Raw genomic sequence first — 25,460 nt, forward strand, 5'->3', positions numbered from 1 at the left:
CACTCTTGCATGTAAAATGTACATAATGTATTTACTGTATATAATTTGTTACCTTTCCACCCTTACATGTATAGAATGTACATAATGTAATTACTGTATACAATTTGTTACCAACAACCTGTAATATGCAACCTGTGACCAAGTTCTAAGCATTCTTGTTATTCTGTGCGCCCAGCTACCCAAGGGTTTTCTGGTGCCCTATAAACAAACAGTGTTCCAATTTAGAATGTCGTTGCGTACAGCAACCAACGTTCACTCGTCAGTTGGTTTTCCTTCAGCACGGAGGATGTTGGGGGTCTTACCTGAAATAAAGTTGTGATTTTATACACCACCTTATTGGACTCTGGCATTTACTTCCATGGCCACCACAACAGTGTGTGACAAAAAAAGTTAAATCAGAACTGACTGCGAGTCCAGTCGGAGTGCTGGGAGGCAACCAGATTGTGAGTCCTAACAACAAATACACATGCTACCAACAAAGCTCATGGCAACTGAACATCCCCCACAACAGATATCAAACACCCGAATAATACACCTCTACAACGAATTGAGCACAACCCCGCACAGTACATGCTAGCTAGCACCATGGCCGCTCGAGCCTCTGGTCCAGCCACTAAAACCTCTATGCTTTCAGCACCTAGAAACCGACCCGCACGCAGAGCTCCTGTTTCTTCTGGTCTGTATGCATTAATGCAACAGCAAAACTGTCTTGCGTTCCCTCCACGCCCTCAGCCATCGCTTCCCTTTCAGTGACATCAGAGTGGCCGGTAGTAAAGCAAATGGCAGCGGTCCCCGGTATAAATCCCAGTAACCGAACACCGTAGATGTCAACAAAATAGGTTACCACACAAAAGGGGTCCAGGGTGCAAAGGCCTACCGGTAAATCTCCAGAGTTCCCTATAGGCCAGCCCAATCCTGTCAACAGATGTCGGAGTGTCAAATATGTTTTTTGTTTGCTTTTCTAACAAAAAATAACAAACTTTCTTATGTGAAATTCTAGATCATTCAACAGCAATGTGAAGTTGGGATGTGCTATTTGCACCAACGTTTTTAACGCCTCTACTTCAAGACGTAAAAGGTCAATTGAGTAGTAAAATGAGCCTGTTTTTGTTGTTGTTGTATTGCATTCTAGCGCGTGCTGTGAGGTGTAGTCTGCAAGCTCCAGAGATGCAGTTGGGTATGGCAGCTGGCATGCTCCCTGCGGACGCTGCCTGGCCTGGCGACGCCGCGCGCGCACACCCCCAGGGTCCCCGCCACGGCCTGTTGTGCTGGCGCTCCCAGGCCTCGGGTGACGGCGGGTTGTTGTTGCCATGGCCCCCCGCGCGCTGGGAGCTGATGCCTGGGATGCGGGCGCAGGCGCTAGGACCCGGCAGCGCGCGCCCCAGTGTTGTTTTCCTACCGGGGCCGGGGAAGCTGAGGCAGAGACATGGCGCCGGTGCAGGCTGAAGCAGCCCCTTCCCGAGGCCCGTGAGCCGGACTGTACTAGGGGGCAAAGCCCACACTTGCCGTTCATGCGCCGACGGGCCCTGCGCCGCTTCCGGGTATAAAGGGTAGGCTGGCATGGCTGCTCCTTGGTCCTCCAGGGACCAAGCGTTGCTGCTGTGAGATGCCCACCCGGCCCCGTCCAGCGCGCCCGCCGGGGTAAACACGTTCCGCGGGAAATCCACGTCCCATTACCAATCCCCCCCCCCCATCTACCCCGACGCCAACAGACAGGCCAGCATGGCCACAGAGCTGGAGCCCCCCGGAGAAGCCCGCCCCGAAGAAGCTGCCCCTATGGCGGCGGGGGAGGACGAGGAGGAACACTGGCTCTATGGGGGTAGGTGCTGAACTACATGGCAGAGGGGCATTGACCGTGTATGCCGTCAAGACACTAGAACGCCTAACCTAGGCGACGTACGGTGTGCATGGGGGTTGTGGGTAGTGGGGGTAAAAGGATGGAGGGTGGGGCCACCAAGAATTGTGGACTTAACTGGGCTACACTTTACCACCACATGAGCATCAAACCCAACTGTGCTGGCACCATTGGAGGGCGCCACCAAGGTAGTATACAATGTTCTTAGTAAGTATGGCACACCATCAAAAACATCATTTGGCGTCTCATTTTGTACGTTACCATTGTTGCATCATTTACTGTCGGTTTTGCTAGGTGTATTTTCGAAGTAGAAGGAAGTACACTTTGCAGAAACGCTAAGGCAAAGGTCACGCAGTTCTTTTAAGGGATATTTCAAGGCAAGATTTAGCAATAAAGGTGTACACGGTTACGGGATAAAATGCATTAATTTTGCAGAGTGATCTCCATCACCCAGTTTCGCTTTATCATCCACAGGCCAGTGGCTACGTTGGGTGTTTGAACCCGAGTTTTCAAACTATAAATATCTTGAGTAGTGTTGACATTTTGGTAGTAGTAGTAGTCTACTATTGCTTTAGGTTATCGCACAACGTTTACTTTGAATTAGGGCTAGGATTTCTCAGTTGCATGTAGATAGGGTGTGAAAAGTTACCTCCAGTCAGCAAAATAGCTTTACATTTTCCATAAAAGTGCATAGAAAAATAGGTCGTAAACAGATCTACTAAAAAATGCCAGTTTCTTATCCAATTTAAAATGCAGTACATACAAACATATAAAACTACAAGATAATCTTTTTTTCTTTTAATCTCCCATCTCTTACTCTTTGTGTGACTCTTGAAAATGTGTAGACTGTGCAATTTACAGCAGGATCTGTATTACGCGTTAGGTAAAGTAGGGCCTGTCTGTATCATGTTAAATCATAAACTTTTAAAATGAGGAGTATTTTCTTTTTTTCTTCTTTTATTACGTTTTTAGTACACATGGTACCTAAGACAAATTATGCACATCGATTAATAATCAACAAAAATAAATCCAGAAGAGGACAACGTTATCCCATTTCAAGCACAATCATATCAAAACAAAAATGTAATAATATTCTTATTATTAAGTCTCCAGAGGATAGTTCAGGGGCATCATGCTTGCCTTGGAAGCAAGACGACACGGAGCAACACAGGTTCGATCCCCTGGTCCGCGCTTGGAAACCTCTGAGTGTTAAGCGCGTTATAAATAGCCTATCCTCAAATAAAACTACAATTTTGGTTTAAGACAATATAGGCGTACATCCCACAATACTAACCATTAAAAATCCCATCCCCTACCTAAATCCTGTTCACCTAGAGCCATGACTTTACTTAACTCTAAAAAGATCTGTTGTAGAAATGTTACCAGTGCCAGAATACGCGCCAAGTGGGATGTTGACATTAATCTCTCCCACAGGTTGTCCGTAAGCACCTGCACTGTAGAATGTATGAAGGGAACCAACCTCAAGATCCTGAGGCTTAAACATTGGCATTCAGTACAAGATTAAAAAGTGATTACAGAGGAGCCATAACACACATCCTACACTTTTGCAATTCTCTAGGAGCACCCAATTTCGGTCCAGTGACCTGTAACGTAGGGAGACAGTTTAGGCGAAACCTCAAATACCATTCACGATTTACCTGAGAAGGGAATTTATTGAGATACATTCTATGTTCTACTGGGATATAATACATTTCTTTATCCCTATATAGGGATAATCTCTCCAAATCTTGGATATCCTTGAATATTCCTATTTACAAGGTTTACATCAGCTGGATCGTTCCCCGCCATCAGCCCTGGTATGCCCTGCTCCACTCCTCATTTCCTGGCCATAGTATTTTTTGCGTACCCTGTCCAGTTTCTTTTAACAATTTCAACCCAACACCCCCAAACCCCTCCTCGTGCCTCAAACCTTTGACTATGCATGTCCCTCCCCAACATGTATGCACTCGCATAGGGAGCAACTGCTACCATGGTGAGGGGAGATCCGCGCCTAAATGTTACCTTGACGCATACTATAAAGAGTCAACACAATTGTTACCATTAACGCATCCATATTGCATAGTCACTGATAAACTACACAAATATTTTCATATGTTATTTTCCCCCCTCTGGGGGCCCGCCCCGCCGGCAGCGGGATATTGGCTTCTACAAACGTTGTGCGTCTTCAGGGAATGTAAAGAAGTAGGTCTTGTTGTTGGTGCAGTCAGACCGGGTAGAGCATAGCATAGGGTATTCCCCTTTCCCTGAGTAATTTTTTAACAGCAACAAACGTGCATCTCTCTTGTTGTACCGCCAATGTATAGTCGGGGGGTGGGGGGAGGTGGGAACGCGATCCACGCTGGAACCCTGCTTTTCTCCTTCAGAGCTAAATCTCTGTCTCTGTAGTTCATGAGGCACACAATAATTGGTCCAGGTTATGCCCCCAGCCTTGGCTTCGTCATTAGCGCCCTATGTGCTCGTTCCACTACAAACATCTGGGACCAGCTGGGATCCCCAGTAGTTCCTTCAGCAGCTCGTCGACCGCTACCTCCATGACCCTTCGGGGCATCCTCCGGTACACGCATAATGCAGACATTTTTCTGCCTCGATCTCGCCTCCAAGTCCTTGCATTTCGTCTTGATGCTGCCCAAATCCTTAGCCAGTGTCGTAACCGTCCCCTGTAGCGCTGTTAGTGTCTTTCGCCATGCTAATTTGTGTCTCGGTTTCGGTAATTCGCTGTGTAGCTTTTTCCAGCTGTGCTCGGATTGTGGTAACATTAACAGTGATACCATCCAGCTTGTCGTTAATAGATGCAAATCCTTGTTGCATAATTGCCATAACACTGTGGAGGTCGACAGGCGGTGATGGCCTGTTCCTTCCGCCTGCACCTGGTCACTCGTCCCTTCGTTCGGTATTTCCAAATGCTTTGGGGTGGGTTTCGCATACTTATCCATGGTGTCACTTTTCTTGGGACAAGCCCCCTTAGGCATAGTGCTGCACCTCTAGTCCACAAACCTTACCCGCAGCTTGATGAGAACCAGGCCTTGCGAGCAGCACATTTCAGCGTGCTCAGCTGGGGTAGACACCAACCAGGCGATGAGGGAGCAGCACACCAGTTTCCCAGTGCCGTCACCAGGCATCAGCCAGTCATGCCTTGGGAGCCTGTGCAACAGTTTCTTCAAAAATTGCCCCTTCGGCCTGCACCCGCGGTAAAGTTCAAATGTCCTGGGGCCCACAGCGCGCGCCGCTCACGTTCTTTGACTCCCTGGCAAGGACCCAGCAGCAGCAAAGAGTGGGGAGGGGCAGAGTGAGGACAAATCCGATGAGCTGCGCAGCACCTCCTGGATCTCACACCTGGCTTGCAGCCTGGTAGCTATTAAACTTCAGTACAGGCAGAAAGTGTATTCTGGCCAGTCTGGGGCTGGGCGGGGGGGCTTATTGACTGGGCAATGGGACAGCTGCATTGCGGTACTCTAGTGACACCACCCATCAATGGTCTATTCTGTCCTGGACACTCATTTGGCAACCTGAGCCCAGGCAGCTTACTCAATCCGCACCCTCCGCTGCCCCGAAGTGTGACCCAGGGCCAACGGCACACTTAGTCCTGCAGTTTGCTCGCCCGCAGGTCCCAAGCCAGGGCTCAGTTGTATGGAGGATGCAGAACAAATATTAAGTAAAGAAAGAAGGGGGGCCGGGAGATGCACAAACAGCCAATTAGGGCTGCCACTTAGCTTGATCATTGGCGCCGGCTGGCGTAGCTTTGCTGTGGTGCAATAGACGCTCCATTGGTTTCCTCGGCTGCAGCTCTGGATTGAGACCATATCTCCAGTCGCTTTGCAAGGGTGACTCCTCTGCTCACCAGTCAGCCCTCAATTCCAGCAGACCTCCGACAGAGGTTGCATCGAGTTAGTCTATGCACCGCACATGAGCAGCGTGTTGTAGCTCCAGAAGCCTTTGGTCGGGCCGTCTCTCTGCTCGATCGGTACATGCCCCACAGCAGGGGGGGCTCCTCAAACGGCAGGGCTCGCCACAGCTCACTGGGGTCCAGGGGCAGCCTACAGAGTGAGCCAGTTGCTTCCCTCTTCCAATTGTCTGTGCTCTTCGCTTGGGAGTCCAGTCTTTGGCCGCCGACTCGTCCACCAGCTTCTTTCCTCCTCTCTGTCAGGTGGGACCTCCGCCGCAGCGACAGCCATGCCTCCTTCGGCCCACAGTGTCTAGGCCTGCTGCGGTCTTCAGCTCCGCATTGCAGCCAGAGCCGTCATTTTCAGCGTTCCGGGCTATGTATGCCCTCACCCATCATACAGCTTTTCAACAGTTCTTGCGCCAAACAAATCTTAGTGCCTCAGTTTCGTGAGGAACTTCGCCTCTTCGACGTAGCTTACACAAAGGCCACCATTTTGGCGATCGCGCAACAGCGCCCCCCCATTGCAGAGACCTTTAATCTGTAAAATTCAATCAGTGGTTTCAATGAGTATTCACATAAATAGCTTTTCACCAACTTCATCGTTGAAAAGCAAGAACAAGCTTTCTTGCCCATCCTAAATTTGCACTTTTGTAGCTTTCTTCGAGATGAGATAACGCGTAGCTAAATTAGGAGTATACTTTTCCATCTGACTTGCTAGTAAAAAGGATCAGACTAGTGGAATTGCTGCATGGATATCATTGTTGCTGTTGACATTTCAGAATCTTCTCTAGTTTTTAACATATTCTAAAGCTGATTTTAATAGTGACTTCATGTCCTGGCAATATTAGTTTTTATTTATTTGTTTATAGTTCGATTAGAACTTTAAAAAATCTTAACAATGCAAGCAAATTCACACAATCAAGTGTGTGATATCATAAAATGGAATAAAAATACAAAGATGATAAAGCACATTAACATTTCATCCAATTAATCATTAATACATATAAAACTATAAATCTTTCCGAAGGTGTAAATAGATGCATTACCAATTATCAAAACTCCAAATTAATCTGCAATAAGACACTTTTCCACTACTTGCCAGACTGTATAAAGTGTGATGTGCATTTGAGTAGAGTCAGTATTTAGGCGGAAGGTCCAGAACAAGTCACATTTAATTGATTCATATCTGTGCAATCTACTGCCCAGGATACACATATAAATTGGCCCAAGGGCTCTACATTCCGTCAGTACGTGTTTAGTGGTCTCCAAATGTACGTTTGACTTGCAGATCCGACAGAGTCTAATTTCTTTCCTAATGCCCAATTGGGAGCCTTTTGTTGTTAATAGTGGGAGTAGATTGGTTCTCAAGCACAACATAAAAGGCAACACTGTGCGACCAGGACTTAAAAGGAGGTAGGGCTCCAGTTTCAAATAACAGCAAGATACCTGGGCTACTGGGCCATAATTACTAGGGGTCGACAGGTGGGTATAGTTCTTGGTCCAGTCGCAAGAGTCAGCCTTCCTAAAGGACGCTTATACACAATCAAACTTAAACCAAAACTCTCGCCGGGGCACTCTACCAGTTTTATCAAAGAGGGCAATATTTAAGGATTCAAAATGGTTACCTCTAGTTATTCCTTCAAATCCACCACCTGCACCCAGTTTATTCAGTAGTGGACAAACCAGTGACATTTTATATTTTAAACAAAAGGCCCCTCTCCTTTTAAGAAGCTGAGCACTTAGTGATACAATGCCTAATTCTAACCACAGGTATTCCACAGGTCATGAGGGAGGTAAATTGAAAACCCTGCGCCAGAACATGCCCTCCAGGTGATCCAGCCAACTAAGCTCTCATCGTTATAGGTTATAGCCCATAAAGTATCATAGGACGATAACATTGTAAAAAGTCAGAACACCCATAGTCGTATATCCTGCGGTATTTGTAACACATTTCCGCAGCAGGAGTGTTAGCTGGCCCACTTTCCTTGTTTTAGTCTCAGCAGAAATTTCTTTGTAATTTATATTACTCACTTCGAGACCCAAGTATACATAGCTATTGGGGGGCGTGGCTATCAGGCCATGTGAGGAGACCCGGTTCCCGGAGGAGCTCCATTGATCCTGAAATGATCCGCAGATTAAGCGCACACGCAGGTGCCTACAACAGCTGCAAATGTAGGAAAAGGCACATGAAAGTCCTCAGCGTTACTAGACGAAATCTAAAGCCCATCGGATGTATCAGTACAAAGATGTGGATATTGTGATAATTGTGGCGGCCTGAGATACGTGGCAATCCAAAATGGCGAAACAGAACAAAGGACCCGGCGAGGAACTTTCAGCCATGCGACTTGAAAGAGGAATATATTGAGCGCGAGCAGTGCTGGATGGGGTTTGCACAACGCGGCGCCCATGCATTGACCTTGGTACTGTAAACACGTACGGCAAGAACACTGCAGGCGGGAGCGTGCGGGGCGCCCGGGGTGCGGATGAACATCACATATGGTTGGACCCCGCAGCCCGAACACCGCTGGGATAAGGTTGCACACGGCAAATGAGAGCCGACATGCACATGAGCGGGGTTTACCGATAAACAGCCTCTCTACACAGCAGCCGCCGCCAGCTGCTACGAGACACCAGAAGGGATACATTGTTGCCAGTGGACGCTCGAGCAACAACAAGAGCAAGGCCCGGCAAAACACGAAACGGGTCCTGAAGACTAGACACGAGGACCGGGATAGGCGGGTCACGAAGACAAAGACCCCCGCACTCCGAGGCAGACACAGAGCTGGGAGGTGCACACAACAAAGGAGGGGGGGCCTCCTAAACAAAGGAAAGTGATGGGGACTCAAGCTGGGAATATAAAAATGATAAATGAACATTGACATTGCACCCTGGCAGCGCACCGGATCGACTTAAACAAAACAGCCAGGCAGACCATTTTAATATGTGAGCAGATGACCATTTGAGTATACCCAAATTAACAGTACAGAAGAGCTGTACCACAGAGCGCCCTGACTGGGCAACGCAATTATGAAAAGTGCAATGCAGGGCACCTAGCAGGAACGGTGTACGTGCAACACCAGGCGCGGCTTGACTGAGGCAATACCTATTAATCAGACCACACTGAGGTGTACCAACAGCCCAATCACGGGCCAAAGGAGATGTCCCAATGCCTTTGATTACCCGGGCGAATTTCACTGGTTAAGAGTCATTAAGACCATCTTCCCGACAACATTGACTGGCATATAGGGCGCCGACATGCGTGACATAGGAAGACGCGGTCTGCTAAGGCACAAGAGGGAGCCCACAAAATGGCCCAAAAGGGAAGCAAAGGAAAAGTGAAGCAGCCTACCATGGATATATCCACTACAGCGCAGCAGCCCACAACCTCGCCAGCACAGCCTGGAACTAAGGTGCAAGAGACTGAGAATGCCCCGAGGGATGACCAACGCATATTTGAAGCAATCACGGAATTGAAATCTTCGTGAGGTATGGCAATGGACGAGCTCAAAGAAGCGCTAGAAAAGAAGATGGACACGGTGGGGATAGATGTTAACATATTCCGGCAAGGTGTAAGGGTGCTGGCGGACTAAACAAGTAGCTTGGAGAGTGCTGTGAAGTCAAATGAGGCACTAAGTGCAACTAATGCAAGAGAGAGGTCCACGTATTGAAACAAGTGGCCAATTTGGAAAACCGGGTAGAAGAAGCGAAAGGACGTGCGAGACGCACAACATACATGTGGTGGGCCTACCGGAAGGGGAAGAAGGTGCGGACCCCACAGACTATGTCGAATATGTTAGTCCAGGAAAGGGGAGCTGGCAAAATCTCCCAAGGATTCGCGGTTGAGCGGGCGCATCGAGCCCAAACGAGGAGGCCTCAACCAGGAGCACCGGCCAGAGCTAGAATAGCAAACATTTTGAACTATAGGGATCGAGAAAAGATCCTGGAATTCTTCTGGAAAGGTGGTACAATAACCTGAGCGTCAGCAAGGATCACGGCCTACCCGGATTACACTATGCTGGTGCATATGCAACGATACAGCTATGTGGCCGTCAAGAGGAGATTACGCACTGCTGGGATGAAGTATATGCTCCTATACCCGGTGAAGCTAAAATTTTTGCACTAGGGCAGAGCCCACTTTTTTGAGACCCCGGAGGATGCGACAAGTTGACTGGACACGCACGGATGCCCAGAGTCGGAGGGGGACCAGGACCGAGACGGAGAGGCTAAGTGATCTGACGACATGGGGGCTAAAGAGGAGGGAGTGACATTGCATAGGGGTAAAAGGGCAGGGGTTGTTAGAGTTGGATGCTAGTAGGGTAGAGACCACCTGCCATATACGCTTGCTAAGAGAACATTGAGGACTGGAATATAGTGCAAATAACCTGGGTATGTGATGCACAGCGCTACGACTTATAGATCTATCGGAGCCACAGGAAACATGCGCTTTATCCCCATTAGTAGAAGTAGCAGGTGCGCCGATAGGGCAGCATCTCCCCACTGAGTCCCAAGTACAGGCAGTGCCAAGAAAGGGGCTAGATGTGAGGGAGCCTGAGATCCAGGGATGGAGCTGGGTAACAGTTGGGAGGGGAACGGAGTAGGGTGTGTTGAGTGTTGTGTTGGGGTAGGGAAGGGTGGGGGGAGGGACGGAAGCAGGGGTAAGGGGCATTGGGAAATGTTGGGGTAGGATGGGGAGCAGGCTTACATACACGAGCGATGGCCTCCGAGCAGCCCTCTGAGATGGACAAAGGGAGGGATGGGACGTGAAGAGGCTATGGGGGACCTTAAGGTAATCACCTGGAATGTCAGGGGGCTCAATAGCTATTTAAAAAGAAACAAGGTTTTGATGTACTTGGAAGACAGAAGATAGATATAGCCCTGATACAGGAGACCCACCTCACGAAGGACAAACTAGAGGTGGTTTGGAATAAATGGAGGGGGTCCATGGTGGGAGCTACATACCCTGCCTATGCTAGGGGGGGTTGATCACCTGGGCGGCACCGCATGTACCATTCCAGGTACTGCAGTCCACAGCAGATGCAGATGGGAGGATGGTGGCAATAAAAGGGGCTGGTGGAAAATAAAGAGATATGTATCATAAATACGTACGCCCCGAACCAGGACACAGCGGCATATTTCAAGACACTATACAGTAAAATGAGTATGTACCTGGGGGAGGGGAGGGAGCTGATGATTTAGGGAGGGGATTTCAACTGCACGTTGAACCCGAAAATTGACAAATCGGACATAAAAATAGACCAACCCGCTCCAGCCGCTAGGGCGCTGCAGTCAATCCTGACAGATTTCGTGCTGGCCGATATATGGAGAGAGCACCACCCACAGGATAGACAGTACTCTCACTACTCTGCCCCGCAAAATCTGCACACTAGGCTTGATTATATGTTCGCCACACAGGAGCTTTTGGTGGAAATTACACAGACCGAATATAAAGCGAGGGTTTTGTCAGACCACTCGCCATTGATCCTGAGGTGGCAATACCGACTCCAACATGGCGACTCAGAGCCGAGGCACTGAAAGATATGACATTTAGGGAGGATTTGAGAGAAGAAATCAAACTATTTTGAAACTGATACTGGGAGTCTTGAGTCTACCGGTACGCTCTGGGAAGCCTTTAAGTTAGTAAGAGGGATATTGCTAGCCAAATCCAAAGGACTACAAGGAGGGATCTTAAAAGAACTGCAAGAAACTGAGGTGGCGCTAGAAGGGGGCCTAGGTAGAGAGGGGGGCACCAAAGAAGATGCGGAAAACTTACTTAAATTGCAACAGAGATGCATGGGGTACTGGGAGAGGCTATGCAACCTTAACTATAAAAAATATGTAAAAAGACAGCATGCGGGAGGGGACAAACCGGGGAGAATACTAAGCGACACCCCCAGGACCACGATTTGAGAGATAGAGGTGGAAGATGGGCACACAGAGGACACCCAAGAGGGCATGAACTGGGAGTTCCTGAGATATTACCAACAATTATATGAGCATGTAGAACGAAGTGACCGTAGGAAAATACAGGAGGTATTAGAAGACATAAACGTGCCGAAAATTAGTACAGAGGAGCGAGATACATTGGATGCCCCTGTAACTCTAGAGGAACTAGAAGCGGTGGTACGGCAGCTGCCCACTAGTAAGACCCCCGGGGCCGACGGACTCCCTAGTTAATTTTATAAAGCGTATAGTGAGGAGATTCTTCCCCCACTCTTGGATATGTTGAACGAATCATATGACATAGGAAGATTGCCAGAATCCCTAAGAGAGGCGATCATTGTTCCTCTCCCCAAACCCAACAAGTCGAGCAAAGATTGTGGCTCATATAGGCCGCTGTCGATGCTCAACCAAGACAGTAAAATACTCACGGCGGTACTGCTGGCAAATAGAATGAAAGGGGTAATTGATAAACTTCTACACCCAGATCAGACTGGATATGTCCCTCACGGGAGCATATCTGAAAACCTTAGGCGGCTGCATCGAGTCATAGAACATACCAAAGGGGATCCGGGTGAGATAGCGATAGTATCACTAGATGCAATAAAAGCATTCGACTAGGTTAAATGGCCTTGGCTGATGGCCGCTCTGACCAACTACGGGATAGGTCCAGGTTACCTTAGGTGGGTCAAATTACTATATAGTGCACCGTTGGCCAGAGTTAAGACGGGAGCGATAATATCGGAGAGGTGGCAACTCAGCAGGGGCACTAGGCAAGGGTGTCCGTGGTCCCCTATGTTATATGTTTTGGCGCTGGAACCGTTGGCGATATATTTGAGGCAGCAATACGACATAATGGGAATGAACATCAAAGGGGAGCCGCACCTAATCTCATTGTATGCCGATGACCTGCTGCTCTATTTACGATGCCCCGAAGAGAACCTCCAGTATATCCTGGAGGTGGTGGAGTGATTTGCGTCGCTATCTGTTATAGCGGTGAACCCAAAAAAGTCATATATTTCCACTGGCAGGTATGTGGGGATCCCATGAGATCAGTTACCAATCCTACAAATACCATGGGAGACAAACAAGTTTAGATACCTGTGGATAGACATTTACTATACGGTGGAGGCAGAACATCAACACAATACGGAGAGGGTAGTAAGGGGCGTAGAAAACAGCATGAGGTTCTGGGGGGAAACTCCCCCTGGCAATGATGGGGAAGTGGGCGATGCTGAAAATGGTGGTCCTACCGAGATTATTAGACTACTTTGGGAATATACCAGATTTGATACCAAGGCGATTTTATTTTTTTTATTTTTTATTTTTTTTGTCAAACTACATAGCATTTGCATGGACTTCCTCTGGCACGGGACGAGGAACAGGATAGCCCTCTGGAAGCTACAAAACACGCATGAAAGAGGGGGCATCAAATTGCCAAACTATGAGATATACTATCTAGCTAGCCAGCTACAATATGTGGCTAAATGGCTATCAGAAGACCCAACCGCAGAATCCAGATTGAGACTGGATTCCTGAAAGAGGTGATATGGCTGCCCAAAGAGGAGATGAGAGAACACCCAGAGATGCTGACATTGGGATGGAAGGTGTGGCGTAGGGCCTGCCAGGTCATGGAAAACACAACCCCGTGCTCCCCGCAAGCGCCACTAGTTGCACGAACGGGGGCAGATGGACAGTTAATGAAGATGATTAGGAAGCACTGGGAGCCAGTGGGGATAGCAACGGTAGATGTAATACAAGAAGCGGGGGGATCAAGGAGTTTGGGATGCTGGTGGGGGAAACCGGGTTGCATAACGGGCAATACATCACATATACCAGAATGAGGAAGCGGTTCAAAGAGACATGGTCAGAAAAATTACTAGAGGAGCTACCGGACGCCACCATAGAAACAATATATGACATAGCAGAAGGAGGGCACGAAATATCTAGAATATATGAGCTATTGATGTCCAAAGTGGGGAAGGAAGTGATGCAACTAAAACAGGACTGGGAAGAAGATGTGAGTGCCCCTATGAGTGACGGGATGTGGGAACGGGCCCAAGGATATCGCAAGAAAGTGTCGCGGAATGCAAGGTTACAGCAGATACAGATATACATAACACATAGGGCATAGGGCATATATGACTCCCCAAAGGATAGCCAAATTCAAAAACGTGGACAGGCAAACGTGTCCTAAATGTGGCGAAGAAAATGCTGGGATGACGCACATGTTGTGGGCGTGCCCAGAGATTGATAAATTCTGGGAAGAAGTATCCCAGAGATTAGACTGGAAAGGGGTCAGGCTAAATATTCGGCATGGGCATGTATGATGGGAGGGTTCCCAAGATCACGCAAATTAAACCATGTAAGCAAACTGAAGGATCTGGCGTATTTATACTTGCAAAGAATAGGATTGCCATGGGGTGGAAGGCATGCCACAGACCAAGGATAGAGGTCTGGTGGAAAGACCTCCAGAAATGGACTGAAGCTGAAACAGCGGTGTGGCAAGATGCTGGTAATACTGGAGGGGAGGAGGAAGTGGGAACCCTGACGGCCTGGAAACCATTTGTGCCTACACTGCATGGGCCAGTCCAGGACTGGTCAAGTGACCAGGACTCAGTTAAAAACATAGATAAGGAATCCCTTTCGCATGAAGCAGTTGCAGAGCGTTCGGTGGAGTAAGCTTGTAAGGGGGGAGGGAATGGGGACGCAATTGACATTCAGTGCCCTGTGTGAAACTCAGAGTATTGTTCCATGTACTGCAAGTCGATTGTTTTGAAAATTAATAAAATTATTTTAAAAAAAAAGTATACATAGCTTTTTACATAATCGATCATCCCCAGTTTGGTGTTCAGTACAATTTAAGAGACTTTTTTCCCCCTCGAAATTAACATACATTTGGTCTTAGAAAGGTTTACCGTAAGGGAGTTTTCCTGCCTATAGTCGCAAGTTTCATTTACCATTGATTTCATCCCACTTATCATATGGTCAAACAGGATCAAACCATCAGTGTATATCATATACCCTATTTTTTTTCCTCCCCATGTTGGGGGACAATTGGAACATTTTAACGAGCTGGCAGGTCGGTGTTATATAGATTGTACAATAGGGGTGCTAGCAAACATCTTTGCTTTACCCATCTATTTATTTTTATCGATTCAGACATGCTTCCCTCATTATCTAAACGCACTCTTGCAAGGTTGGTGTTATGAAAAAGCCTAATGGCGTACACAAGCCATTCCGGGCACCTAAGTAGCCACAAATTAGCCCATAGTCTATTGCGATCTACCTGGTCAAAAGCTGCTTTAAAGTCTACAAATGTGACATATAAAGATGGTATTTCCTTACAAGCCGCTCTTTTAAGCAGTGTGTCTAGTAGCCTAATGTTATGCACTGTTGCAGACCCGGGCCGAAAACCTGTTTGGTATTGGTAGAGCACCCTGCTGAGTCCGCCCATCTCTGAAGATCGCTCAACAACAATGAACCATAAAGTTTGCCTGTAAACATTGAAAGCAGCCTGTAATTTTCCGGGATGTTCCTATCCCCCTTTTTGTAGGTAGGGACCATTACTGACTGCTGCCAAGAGATTGGTTTCTTGTGCATAACCCCAATTTTCTTGAACAAAACCAAACTGGGCGCTGCCCAAGAATCAGGGGCGGTCTTCAGAACCAAGTTAGACAGGCCATTTGAGCGGTGAGCCTGTGAGCTTTTTAGTTTAGCAATGGTTTTAACCAATAATTCATGGAAGAGTTGTATTGACCACACGCGATCGGTGTCCGAGTCCACCCATGCAAGCGTGGTTGCTTTGTCATTGCCTAATTTTAAATACTCCTCCCATGATTCCCCTCCTATGGGATTTATGTTTTCGTGCCCTTTGTTGTTAACTTGCGAGAGAATTTGCCAAATACTACGTGAGTTGCGGGACTTCTGGGCACCCAACGTTTGCTCCCATTGGGCATTCTTGATAGTCGGCCCCCAACGCTTAAACCAATTTCTATATCTTTTTTTCTCTCGCTGTATCGAGGTTAGTGTGTCAGGCATATCTATCTTAGAGTGCTTAAAATATCTAATCGACCTTCTTAATGTACGCTTGGCATTACGAATGGCGATGTCAAAGCCAACACTTTTATCGAGTTTTCAAACTCATCAGGGGACAGATTAGCTAATCTCCCCAAGTCGTACTGTAGGGCGCTAGATGTCCCTGACGCCACTTTGTGGAGATTCTCCACAAATTAATAAATGCAATAGCCTGCATGATTCCTAACTAGACCCCCATTTAATTTCCAACTGCACGTCAACAACCATATAACATTACTCAATGAAAGGTTTGCATGATCACTATGAGCTTCTAGGATAACCCTTGAGTCTCGAATCCGGTTCACGGAAGCATTGTTACCAAAAAAGTAATCCAAATGGCCGTGGAACGTCCATCACTCTAAGTGAACTGACCTGGGACATCTCTCTCAGTTTATTAAGAGCAGGTCACATTCTTTCAGGCTTCCAGGACTTTCCTTTTTCGTTTCCCTTGGACTGCCGCAGTACACTTCGGCTTGAAATATTTTTTATAAACGGGGCCCCCAGTATAAACATGCCCGTCTTGGCATTAGAATCCAGGGACAAAAACAAGTTGATTTTGTGAGATTCAGTGCTCCTATATTTATATTTCAACCTCTCTATTTTTGTGGCGGAGTTCACTTGCATAGAGGTAAAGGCTAAAGGTTTGGGTGAATTTTGCGCTACCTTTTGCCGAGACAGTTAGCCAAAGAGGAGGTGTTTTACATTTTTTATACCTATTTTTTGGTATCCTTGGCTCAACCTCAAGTGGCATAGTATGCTGGTAAATCGCAATAAAGCAGTACAATATCTACTTTCTAGAATTTGCAACTCCTCAACATACTTGCATCCCCAGAAATGGGGTCTACAGCTGTATAATATTTTATGAGTGGTGTATATCTTGACATTTTTAAATAAACCGTAAAAAAAATCACCCTATGTCATTTGTCTGGTTCAATGTCTTCTGTGTACCAAAAAGTCGCGTTTTCAAAAAGAAATGTAGATGTTGGTATAGGATGGGAAATTGTTTTAAAGCAATGGACGTGTTTGGGTATATACATTTAGATTGCATGCCAGTAAAGAAGACTATAGGCTATTGCCTCTGTGTGTGCTATGTGAGCATTTTTCTTCTTTAGCTCATGTCAAAGAGGGCTGGTAAGGGTTGCAGATTGGAGGAGTTACAAAATTATTAGCCACAATCAGGTTTTCATGATTGGCACAAAGAGAAACTCATTTTTATTTGTACAGGAATTCTTGCTGCTTATTTTGTCACAGGCACAGGACAAGACCATGAAGGAAAGGTATTGTTAAATAAACATCACATCAAACCATTGGGAGATGCAACAAAGACTCATCAGATCAATACGTTCACTAGCACATAGTGTTAAAATTAAAGCATTTGGAAGCCATAGACATTAACCGTGGTTAAAATAAACATGGATGTCCCTTAATGGATTGGTATCATGGATCATGTTTATTTAAAACAGACAATTTGAAAAACCGCTTCAGACACATGGAAACAGGTAAATCTGCCCCCCAAAAGAACCCTAAAATCTACTCTTGAACAATGTTCGTCTGGTCCTTTGCCTCTCAGCAGCAACATTTACAAAGTAACTAAAACGATTAATGAATAGAAAGCCTGACACTTCAGCTGTGTAACATGCATTCTGTCAAAGTAAATATACGGTCCCGTTACATTACGACACAGCAAGTCATATAACTGAAATTGCCGCTTCTATGTAAGGCCATCTCTCGCTCTCTGGAGGTGAGGGAGATGTACCTATTTAGGGATGTTGCACAATATATTGCACCTTCTTTCCTTTAGTTAGATTGTCAACTGTATAGTGGAGCAGTGGAGTCGGCCCTACAGATAAGGTGGGTATCGACCCCTTCTACTCTTTAAAAATAGGCAAATACTTCTCAAAAATAAAAAATTGAGTGTACAAATTCTCCCAACGAAAAAAGGGAAACGTACACATAGGACATTGTGCCCTTGCTTTCACTCTCTGAGCTCCATGAATGTCTGGACCAGCAGTGCACATAATACCACAGGAAGAAACAGTTATTGTTCATGCGTGATTGGAAGAAGTAAACTTGTTTCTTTTTATGTGTATGCATAATGAGGTTAAAATAAATAATTATTACAAAAACAGTCCCAGCGTTTCCCAATCAAAACGTATTTTTTACCCGCTTACAAAATACGCTCATTGGGAATCGGACTTAGAGTTTTACTCCCTAAAAATCATTTTACTTCCAATCTTATCTGGAGCACTAAGTGGCGTGATGCAATGTGGCTCTGTATTTACTTTCAAACAGGAAGTTTCCTCAGCTGAACAATGCGAGGCTTCTATACATCCATATATATATTTCTGACTTTGTAAAAGCTGCTGCATAGTAGCAAAGGTTTATTCCAAAGTGCCTCCTCACACCACGCCACATGAGTTAATTGGAGGGCACATTTTGGGGGTTAATTTACATATTTATGTGGTCCAATGATATTCAAGGTGCCATCCATGATTACATCATATTATATGCTGCATGATACAACTCATTTAATAAACCAACCCAGAATTTAGATGACATTTCTGAATTGGGGCTCCCACTTATTGGACAATAATGTGAAACAGTGTAAGAGCTGCAGCCATGCCCACTCGCTTTACCTCTTTGGGTAGAACCTTCACCATCCAGCCTTGAAGTGCATTTAAATCTTAGACGCAGGGGCTACAATGCTTTCATCTAATTTTTTAAAACAAATTATTTATTTTATAGTACATTAGTCATTTAAGGCTTCTAAACACTAGAACACGTCACATAACAATAAAAACTTTACAGTGAACAGTGTTAACACATTTCATCTAAAACATCACATATGAATATCCAACGTTTTGTGAAAAATAAATAAGACTAATGTCATTGCCCGTCATAAATCGAATCCAAATATTCTCGGGACTATCGTGTATCACATGCGTGTTGCCATAGGCCAAATAGTTTGATCTACACTTACCCTCACACATCATTAATTAAATGTCTTGTGGCCTCCACTTCATTGTTTCAACAGAGCCTGCAGATTCTAGCTGTACTTGGGTTCCCTTTCCTACCTTCTATGATTTCTAAGGAATTGGCAAGATTAAATGTAATCTTAATATACTCGCGCAAAATGAAATTGTTCTTAAACGTGCATATTGGGGATAACTACAACGTAGATGAAGGTGCTCCAGGAATTTTGGCCACTGTTTACTTTAGATCCCAAGTCAACATAGATTTGATTTCGATTTAACTCAGTAATAGTAATCTACTGTATGTATACTCAGCGTTATTTAGCTTTAGGTAATCGAGCCAACCATGTGCAATGTTGAGTATTGTCCGAATTATACTGTTTTTGAAGTGTGAATGTGGGGAAGTGTAGCCATAGGATACTTCAGAGGGCGCCCGGTCCGGTTTCAGGGGCAGAACCGCTTCAGCAGGCAGCCCCCACGGGTCACCTCGGCACCTCAGCCGCTAACCACCCAGGCACTTCTCCACCAAGCAGCAAGTCCGAACAGGGTGGCGGGGTCAGGGAGAACCATTTTGTGGGCCGCCGGCCCGCTAGTCATCCTGTCCAATCCTCGGGACGGCTGCAACCGATCCGGGCCACAAACGCCAAACTAGATCAGGTGTTCAGGAGCTCATAGCTGTGCCGTCGGCCATAGCACAATGCAGGGAGAGTGGGTAATTGGCTGTCTTCCGCCTTCTCTTCATCTGAGGTTCTTAGGGAGCCATCTTGACCAAGGACAGTCCTAGCCACGCCCCCCCCACTTCTGCAGTTTTGTTCCTCTTTAGCCCCCTTCCTCATCCGAGTACTTGGATAATTATGGGACTTGAAGTCCCTAATGACAGTTGTTTATTCTCCTTGATTTTCGGTCTCAAATTCATTTCTCTTCCTCATAATATTCTTTAAAGGAATAGCATAAGGGTCAATCACAAGACTAGATTTTGTAGAGGAATACAGTTCTTTAGAGTTTGAATTGTTATTATTCACAGACTTACTTTCACTGTACCTTTTTGGGAGTGAGGGCAACTTCTAGCTTTATAAGTCTCCAGGGTTTTAGAAGTGTTTTTATTTCTCTCAATGCCTAAGGGTTTCTGATAGTTTTTACACACATTAAGATGTTCAACTTGTGGAACAAGAATATTGTTATGACAGCGAACCATTACATATTTTGGTATTGAGGAGATCTTCTCCATAGAGGAAGACAAATACCCTGTCTCGTCCCACAGAGTCCTATTATTCCCCAGGCCCCTTTTTTCATCCCAGGTGATCCTCCTGCAGAACACCACCACCAAGTTCAGAATCAGAAAGCGCCTGACTTTCCTTGGCCACCTGGGAGGAGACTTTAGGCAGGGTTTTAGTGAGGAGTCCTTATGATTCATCAGTGTCCAGCCTAACTCTGACACTGGTGTTATCATGAATATCCCTAATCATGCATAGAAGCCCATAGGAGACATACAAGTTTAGTCCAGAGCCGTTCTCTGCAAACCGTATCAAATGCTGCACTAAAATCTATAAATGCAGCACGAACGGTCTGCCTGCGAGTGGCCCAGTCAGTTTGTACAATAGTTAACCAGGTCTAGAATGTTATCAGTCGTACAATATCCCTTCCTAAAACCAGTTTGGTTCATGGGAATAATATCATTAGATGTGATCCAACCTGTGAGTAGTATACGTGCAAAGATTTTGTCTGGGCCACCTGAGAGTGGCTGTAATCCTGTAGTTTTTGGGTCTTATCTGTTGCTCTTCTTAAAGACGGCGACAATTTATACTATCAGTCCAAGTCAAAGGAATCTGGCATGTGTGGCTAATTACTGAAACTAAATTGTGAAGTATGTTAGCCGACCACGGAGGTTGCTTTTTAAGAAAGAGGTTGCATAGGCCTTCGTGCCCTGGTGCTCCAATCTGCTTGATGCTTTTAAAAACTTCTTCTATCTGGTGGACCTGCCAAGTATAATGCCAGCCATTTGTACCATTATAGATATTGGCAGAGTGCGAGTCACTGATTCCTATGGTCTCGGCTAGATGAGTGACCAAGGAATCTATTGAGGCCCCATTGATTAATTGAAGGGCCGGCTGAGTCTCCTTCTCTATTTTCCAGAACGGCATGACAGCGCTCTCTGGTTACCTTTCACTTGTGATATTCAGCCTTTCTAACATGAATTTTAGAAGCAAGAGTGCTTGCTGTCAAATTGGAGCAGTGAAGTTTCTCAGGTCTCCCCTCAGATTTTATTTCTCCACAGATATCTTTGTCATATTGGTGGCAATGTTGTAATTGCGTGGCTGCAAATGACTTGTATATAAGAACAGACCAATAATAGCCACAGTTTCAGATATTATCGTCTCACAATGAAACATGTACCGAGTCACGGATGAGGTGCTGATAATAAAGTCAACTCTTTCTGATTCCGGATCAGACATCATACCCCATTCTAAAGTGTTAATTAACTGGTTAGCTTTATGTCCCTCCCAGTTAATTTGGTTTGCACCAATACCGGTCTTGTTATAGTTATCAACCGGTTTTGCCACATCCAGGAATGTCAATAGAGGACAATGATTACTCTCCTCCCTTATGATTACTTTCATATCCATCACCTTATTGGTCATGGAGTGATGTACAAATACATAATCGATAATGCTAGCGCTCTTCCTCCTCCCAGTCCTTGTTTATTGTGCAGGCAAGTCACTGATGGTGCACCCATTGAGCCTCATCAAACAATAGGAGTAAATAAATTAACCCATTCCAATCCTTGATTGTTATGTTATTTTGCATTTATATAGCGCCTTATGTAACATTGGTATGATCTCAAGGTGCTGGTAGGTTGAACGCCCTCGGGAACCGTAGTTCTAGTCAGTAGAGAGAGAGAGAAAAGGTGCGTGTGAGCACCGGATATGTGTGAAGCAGTCGTGGCACTCGTTTGATAGCTACTTCTGAGCGGTAGGTGTGGTGGTTGGAAGGTCAGGAATATGTGTTCATTCTGGTGGGTTGATACCCAGACTGATTTCTGGCTGCATTAGGCCGGAGGAGAATGCCTGGGCTGGCGGGTGTGCAGCCTGCTGTGTTTAGTTAGGATGATGGGGAGTATGCGGCTGGTGTTGGTATGAGAACAGCTATACCGAATGTGTCATAGTATATCTGTGTTCTAGTTGAGTGGTGGTGTATAGAAGAGAGTAAGCGTAGTGATGTGATATGGTGATTTTCAGTTGGTGCTTGCTCATCCGTCCGACACTCATCATCCGCTCGATACTCTTCATCCTCTCCACGCTCTTCATCCACTCCATCCGCTCCACTCTTCATCCGCTCCATCCACTCCACTCTTCATCCCCTCCACCAGCTCCACACTCGTCCTCTGCTCCACACTCGTCCTCTGCTCCACACTCGTCCCCATACCGTTTCTGATCTTAAGTAAGGTGGAGGGCTCTGAACTGTGTGTATATGTGTCTAGAATATCAGGCTCAGCTGGAATGCGATTATTAAAGTCCCTCAGAATTAATGTTGGAGTGTTAGTATATTGATCTAATCGTTTGGCACTTGTAGATACAATAGTCGGTTGTTCGTGTTTGGTTGGTGGATCATAAATATTAATAATCAACATCACAGTAGGATTGCCCTCCCGTGTATCCCAACTTATAATGGCAGCTAACACATAATAGGTGTCGGATTTCACCTGTGACAATTGCAGAGTATTTATTACACGAAGTAGTAATCCTACTCTCGTTTTAAGTGCTAAAGCCTGTATCGTTTGTACACTATCTAGTGTCATAGAACCATGTTTCTTGTAAGGCTATCACAGCAAATTTGGATACGTTCGCCACCAGGCCATCCTCTTTGTTACAATGTGCAGAACCCTCTGTGTTCTAAGACCAAATGGAGAGAAGTTGGTAAGGGTCGACAAAGCTATCTTGCTTGTAGAACCGAAGGCTGCCACTGACAGCTTGTATTTACCAATTGATCTACCTCTGTGGGTTCAACAGGTCGGGCCCAAGGAGAGTAACTATCTACGGACCTAGTTTCTCGAATAGTAAAATCTTAATCTTCCTCCTTTGGGTATGCGCCATAAGGGCACCTTGGTCCTGCTAAGTAGTGATTAGCAGGATGTAGTAGGTAGGTACACCACTCGCTGGTCTCCGAATTATGGCATAGTTGTAACCCAGTTTGCCTAATTCTTTGTCATAAGACATCACATGCTCAAGTGTTAACGAGCTAAAGTAGATTACAGCAGTAGCATTAAGGGGCTCTTCCATGATCAGTAGTAATGACCCGCAATTGGAGGATATCATGAAACCCTTGTAACAGAGTGGATGTACTTAAGTTGTTGTTTTTATTAAGACAAAATAAGCTTTGCACTCTTGTGCTGTGTTTACCATGTCCCTAGGTGAAGTGTTTTGTGGTCCTTCCTTTTGAACATCGCGAAACAATATATATCGTACCCCATTGGCCATATTGATGACCATCATGTCCCTTACAGTGATTGTGAGGCCACTTGGAAAAAATCCCCCTCAGCTGTGAATAAACTCAAACTTTCCAAACTAGCCACACTCTACAAAAAAGAAATCTACTTGGCTAAACAAACCTCCTTTGACTCTCGCATATCCCAAGCGAAATCAAACATGAAGGAACTATTCTCCATCCTTAAAGAAGTTGAAACCCCCATAGTACCACCTGACACCTGTATTAAAGACAAAAACTGGTGCTCAGAAATCCAAAGCGCCCTAGCTAACAAAATTGCGACCCTCCAAAGTAAAATATCCCGTAAAAGTGTCCCTCAACGACCCTCTTCCCTCAAAAACACACACTCACAGATCTCCTTCGCTTTAACTTCTCTAAAGTTACGATTCTCGAAGTAGAAAAAGATCATCCTGTCTCAGAAACCCTCCAACTGTCAGGGAGAACTATGCCCGGCAGAGCTCATTAAAGATGCCGCCCGTGACCTCTCCCCCTTCATCACGAAACTGATTAATGCCTCCTTCGCCACTGGCTCTATCCCCACTAGTCTCAAACAATCCTGGGTACTTCCACTATTAAAAAAAAAAACCACACTCGACCCAGCCACGCCCACAAATACAGACCTATAACGACCGTTCCATTCCTACTAAAAATCCTGGACAAGGTTGCCTATGTACAAATACAGAAGTATTTTGAAGAACACCATCTATTAGGCTCTAGACAATCGGGGCTCCGCCCTCAACATGGAACCGAAACTGCTCTCATTGACTTGAAAGCTCAGATCGATACGCTCAGAGACAACGGCCAAGTTGCCCTACTCCTCCTCCTCGATCTGTCTGCAGCTTTCGACCTGGTCGATCGCTCTGTCCTATGCACACACCTCCACACATCAGTTCACTTCTCGGCCGAGGCCATCACCTGGATTACCTCTTTTCTCAACGGTAGAACCATGAGGGTCTTCTCACCTACTGTGGTGGCAGACCCCATACCCATCACGTGTGGCATCCCACAAGGCTCCGGTGTCTCCCCCACATTATACAACATATTTACCAAGCCCCTTTTCGATGATTTGGATCATCTTGGTATCACCTACACTAACTATGCAGATGATACCCAGATCCTCCTTCCGCTTTCTGGAGATTATGGAAAGGATTTGGCCTTGCTAAATAGGGTGTACATCATCATCCAGGCATTGATGGCCTTACATGGACTATGCCTGAATGATGACAAAACTGTACTCATCATCCTAGGCACCACATCCAGCTTAAAGAAACTTGGCCCTACCTACAAATCTTTCATGATCGATGGCAACAACATTAAGGTTGGACAAGAGGTCAAAACTCTGTGCTTTTACCTAGACTCTAATTTCTCCTTCACAAGACAGGTGAGCTCCCTGGCCTCCTCCACGGCATATACATGTAAATTAATCTGCACAGCTAAACCATTTCTGTCTGATACTAGCTACCTTACCCTCGCTAGAGCCCTTATTCTGTCCCGCCTAGACTATTGTAACGCCCTCTATCTGGGATCATCCAAGGCTACCACTAGCAAACTACAAACTCTCCAGAATAATGCCCTCCGAGCGGCTCCGGGCATCTCCAGAAGAGAGCACGTCTCATGGTTTAGTGAATAGGGATGTAAAGGTATTACGGTATACCGTTAAAGATACCGTGAACTACTTAATTGAACAATAGTAACCGTCACATTGTTTATACCGGAATACCGTTAAGTGTACTTTTCAATCTGATTTGGAAAGGCTGCAGTAAGCAAGTGCTGCACAGTCTTGGTCTTGCACTGTTGGATGTGCCGTCTGCCAAGTAGTTTCAGTTGGAGCAGTTTTTAATGCCATTCCATAAACCACACGTGCCTGACACAAAATCACTATGTTAGCAATAGGAAGAATAAATACAGTGCCAAGAAGGAAAAGGGTTTACTTTGGGTTGGCGGCTTTGGGGTTTATATATTTATAATGGATGTTTTCTAAACATATGACAATGGGGGATTTCCCTGGTTCTATCATTGAATTTACATATAATAAGTCACACTGCGAAATTTACTCATCTCTGTGGGTATTCCGGGCTGCCATACCAAAGGGTAACATGTCCGTGGTTACTGAACACCTTTTGGCCCGCAAGTAAACTAAAGGCTGTAACGTAAAGAGAGAGTGCGTGTGTGCATGCGCACAAGCGTATACTACCATCAGACTCCATTGATCTGTGGCATGCAGGTTATCAAG

At 45.8% G+C, this 25,460-nt stretch overlaps 1 protein-coding gene across 1 annotated transcript in view; it reads left to right on the forward strand.

Annotated features, from left to right (window-relative positions):
- The first annotated feature begins 1,390 nt into the window (after positions 1 to 1,390).
- The window catches only part of LOC138480807 (pre-mRNA 3'-end-processing factor FIP1-like), an 889,709-nt gene continuing 865,639 nt past the window's right edge, over positions 1,391 to 25,460 (forward strand). The window contains exon 1 of the mRNA XM_069612552.1: positions 1,391 to 1,819. Coding sequence (XP_069468653.1) covers positions 1,723 to 1,819 — 97 coding nt within the window. The 5' untranslated portion in view covers positions 1,391 to 1,722. The remainder of the gene's footprint in view (positions 1,820 to 25,460) is intronic.

Source organism: Ambystoma mexicanum, chromosome 5p (assembly GCF_040938575.1).
Source record: "Ambystoma mexicanum isolate Mex_15411 chromosome 5p, UKY_AmexF1_1, whole genome shotgun sequence".
NCBI lineage: Eukaryota > Metazoa > Chordata > Amphibia > Caudata > Ambystomatidae > Ambystoma > Ambystoma mexicanum.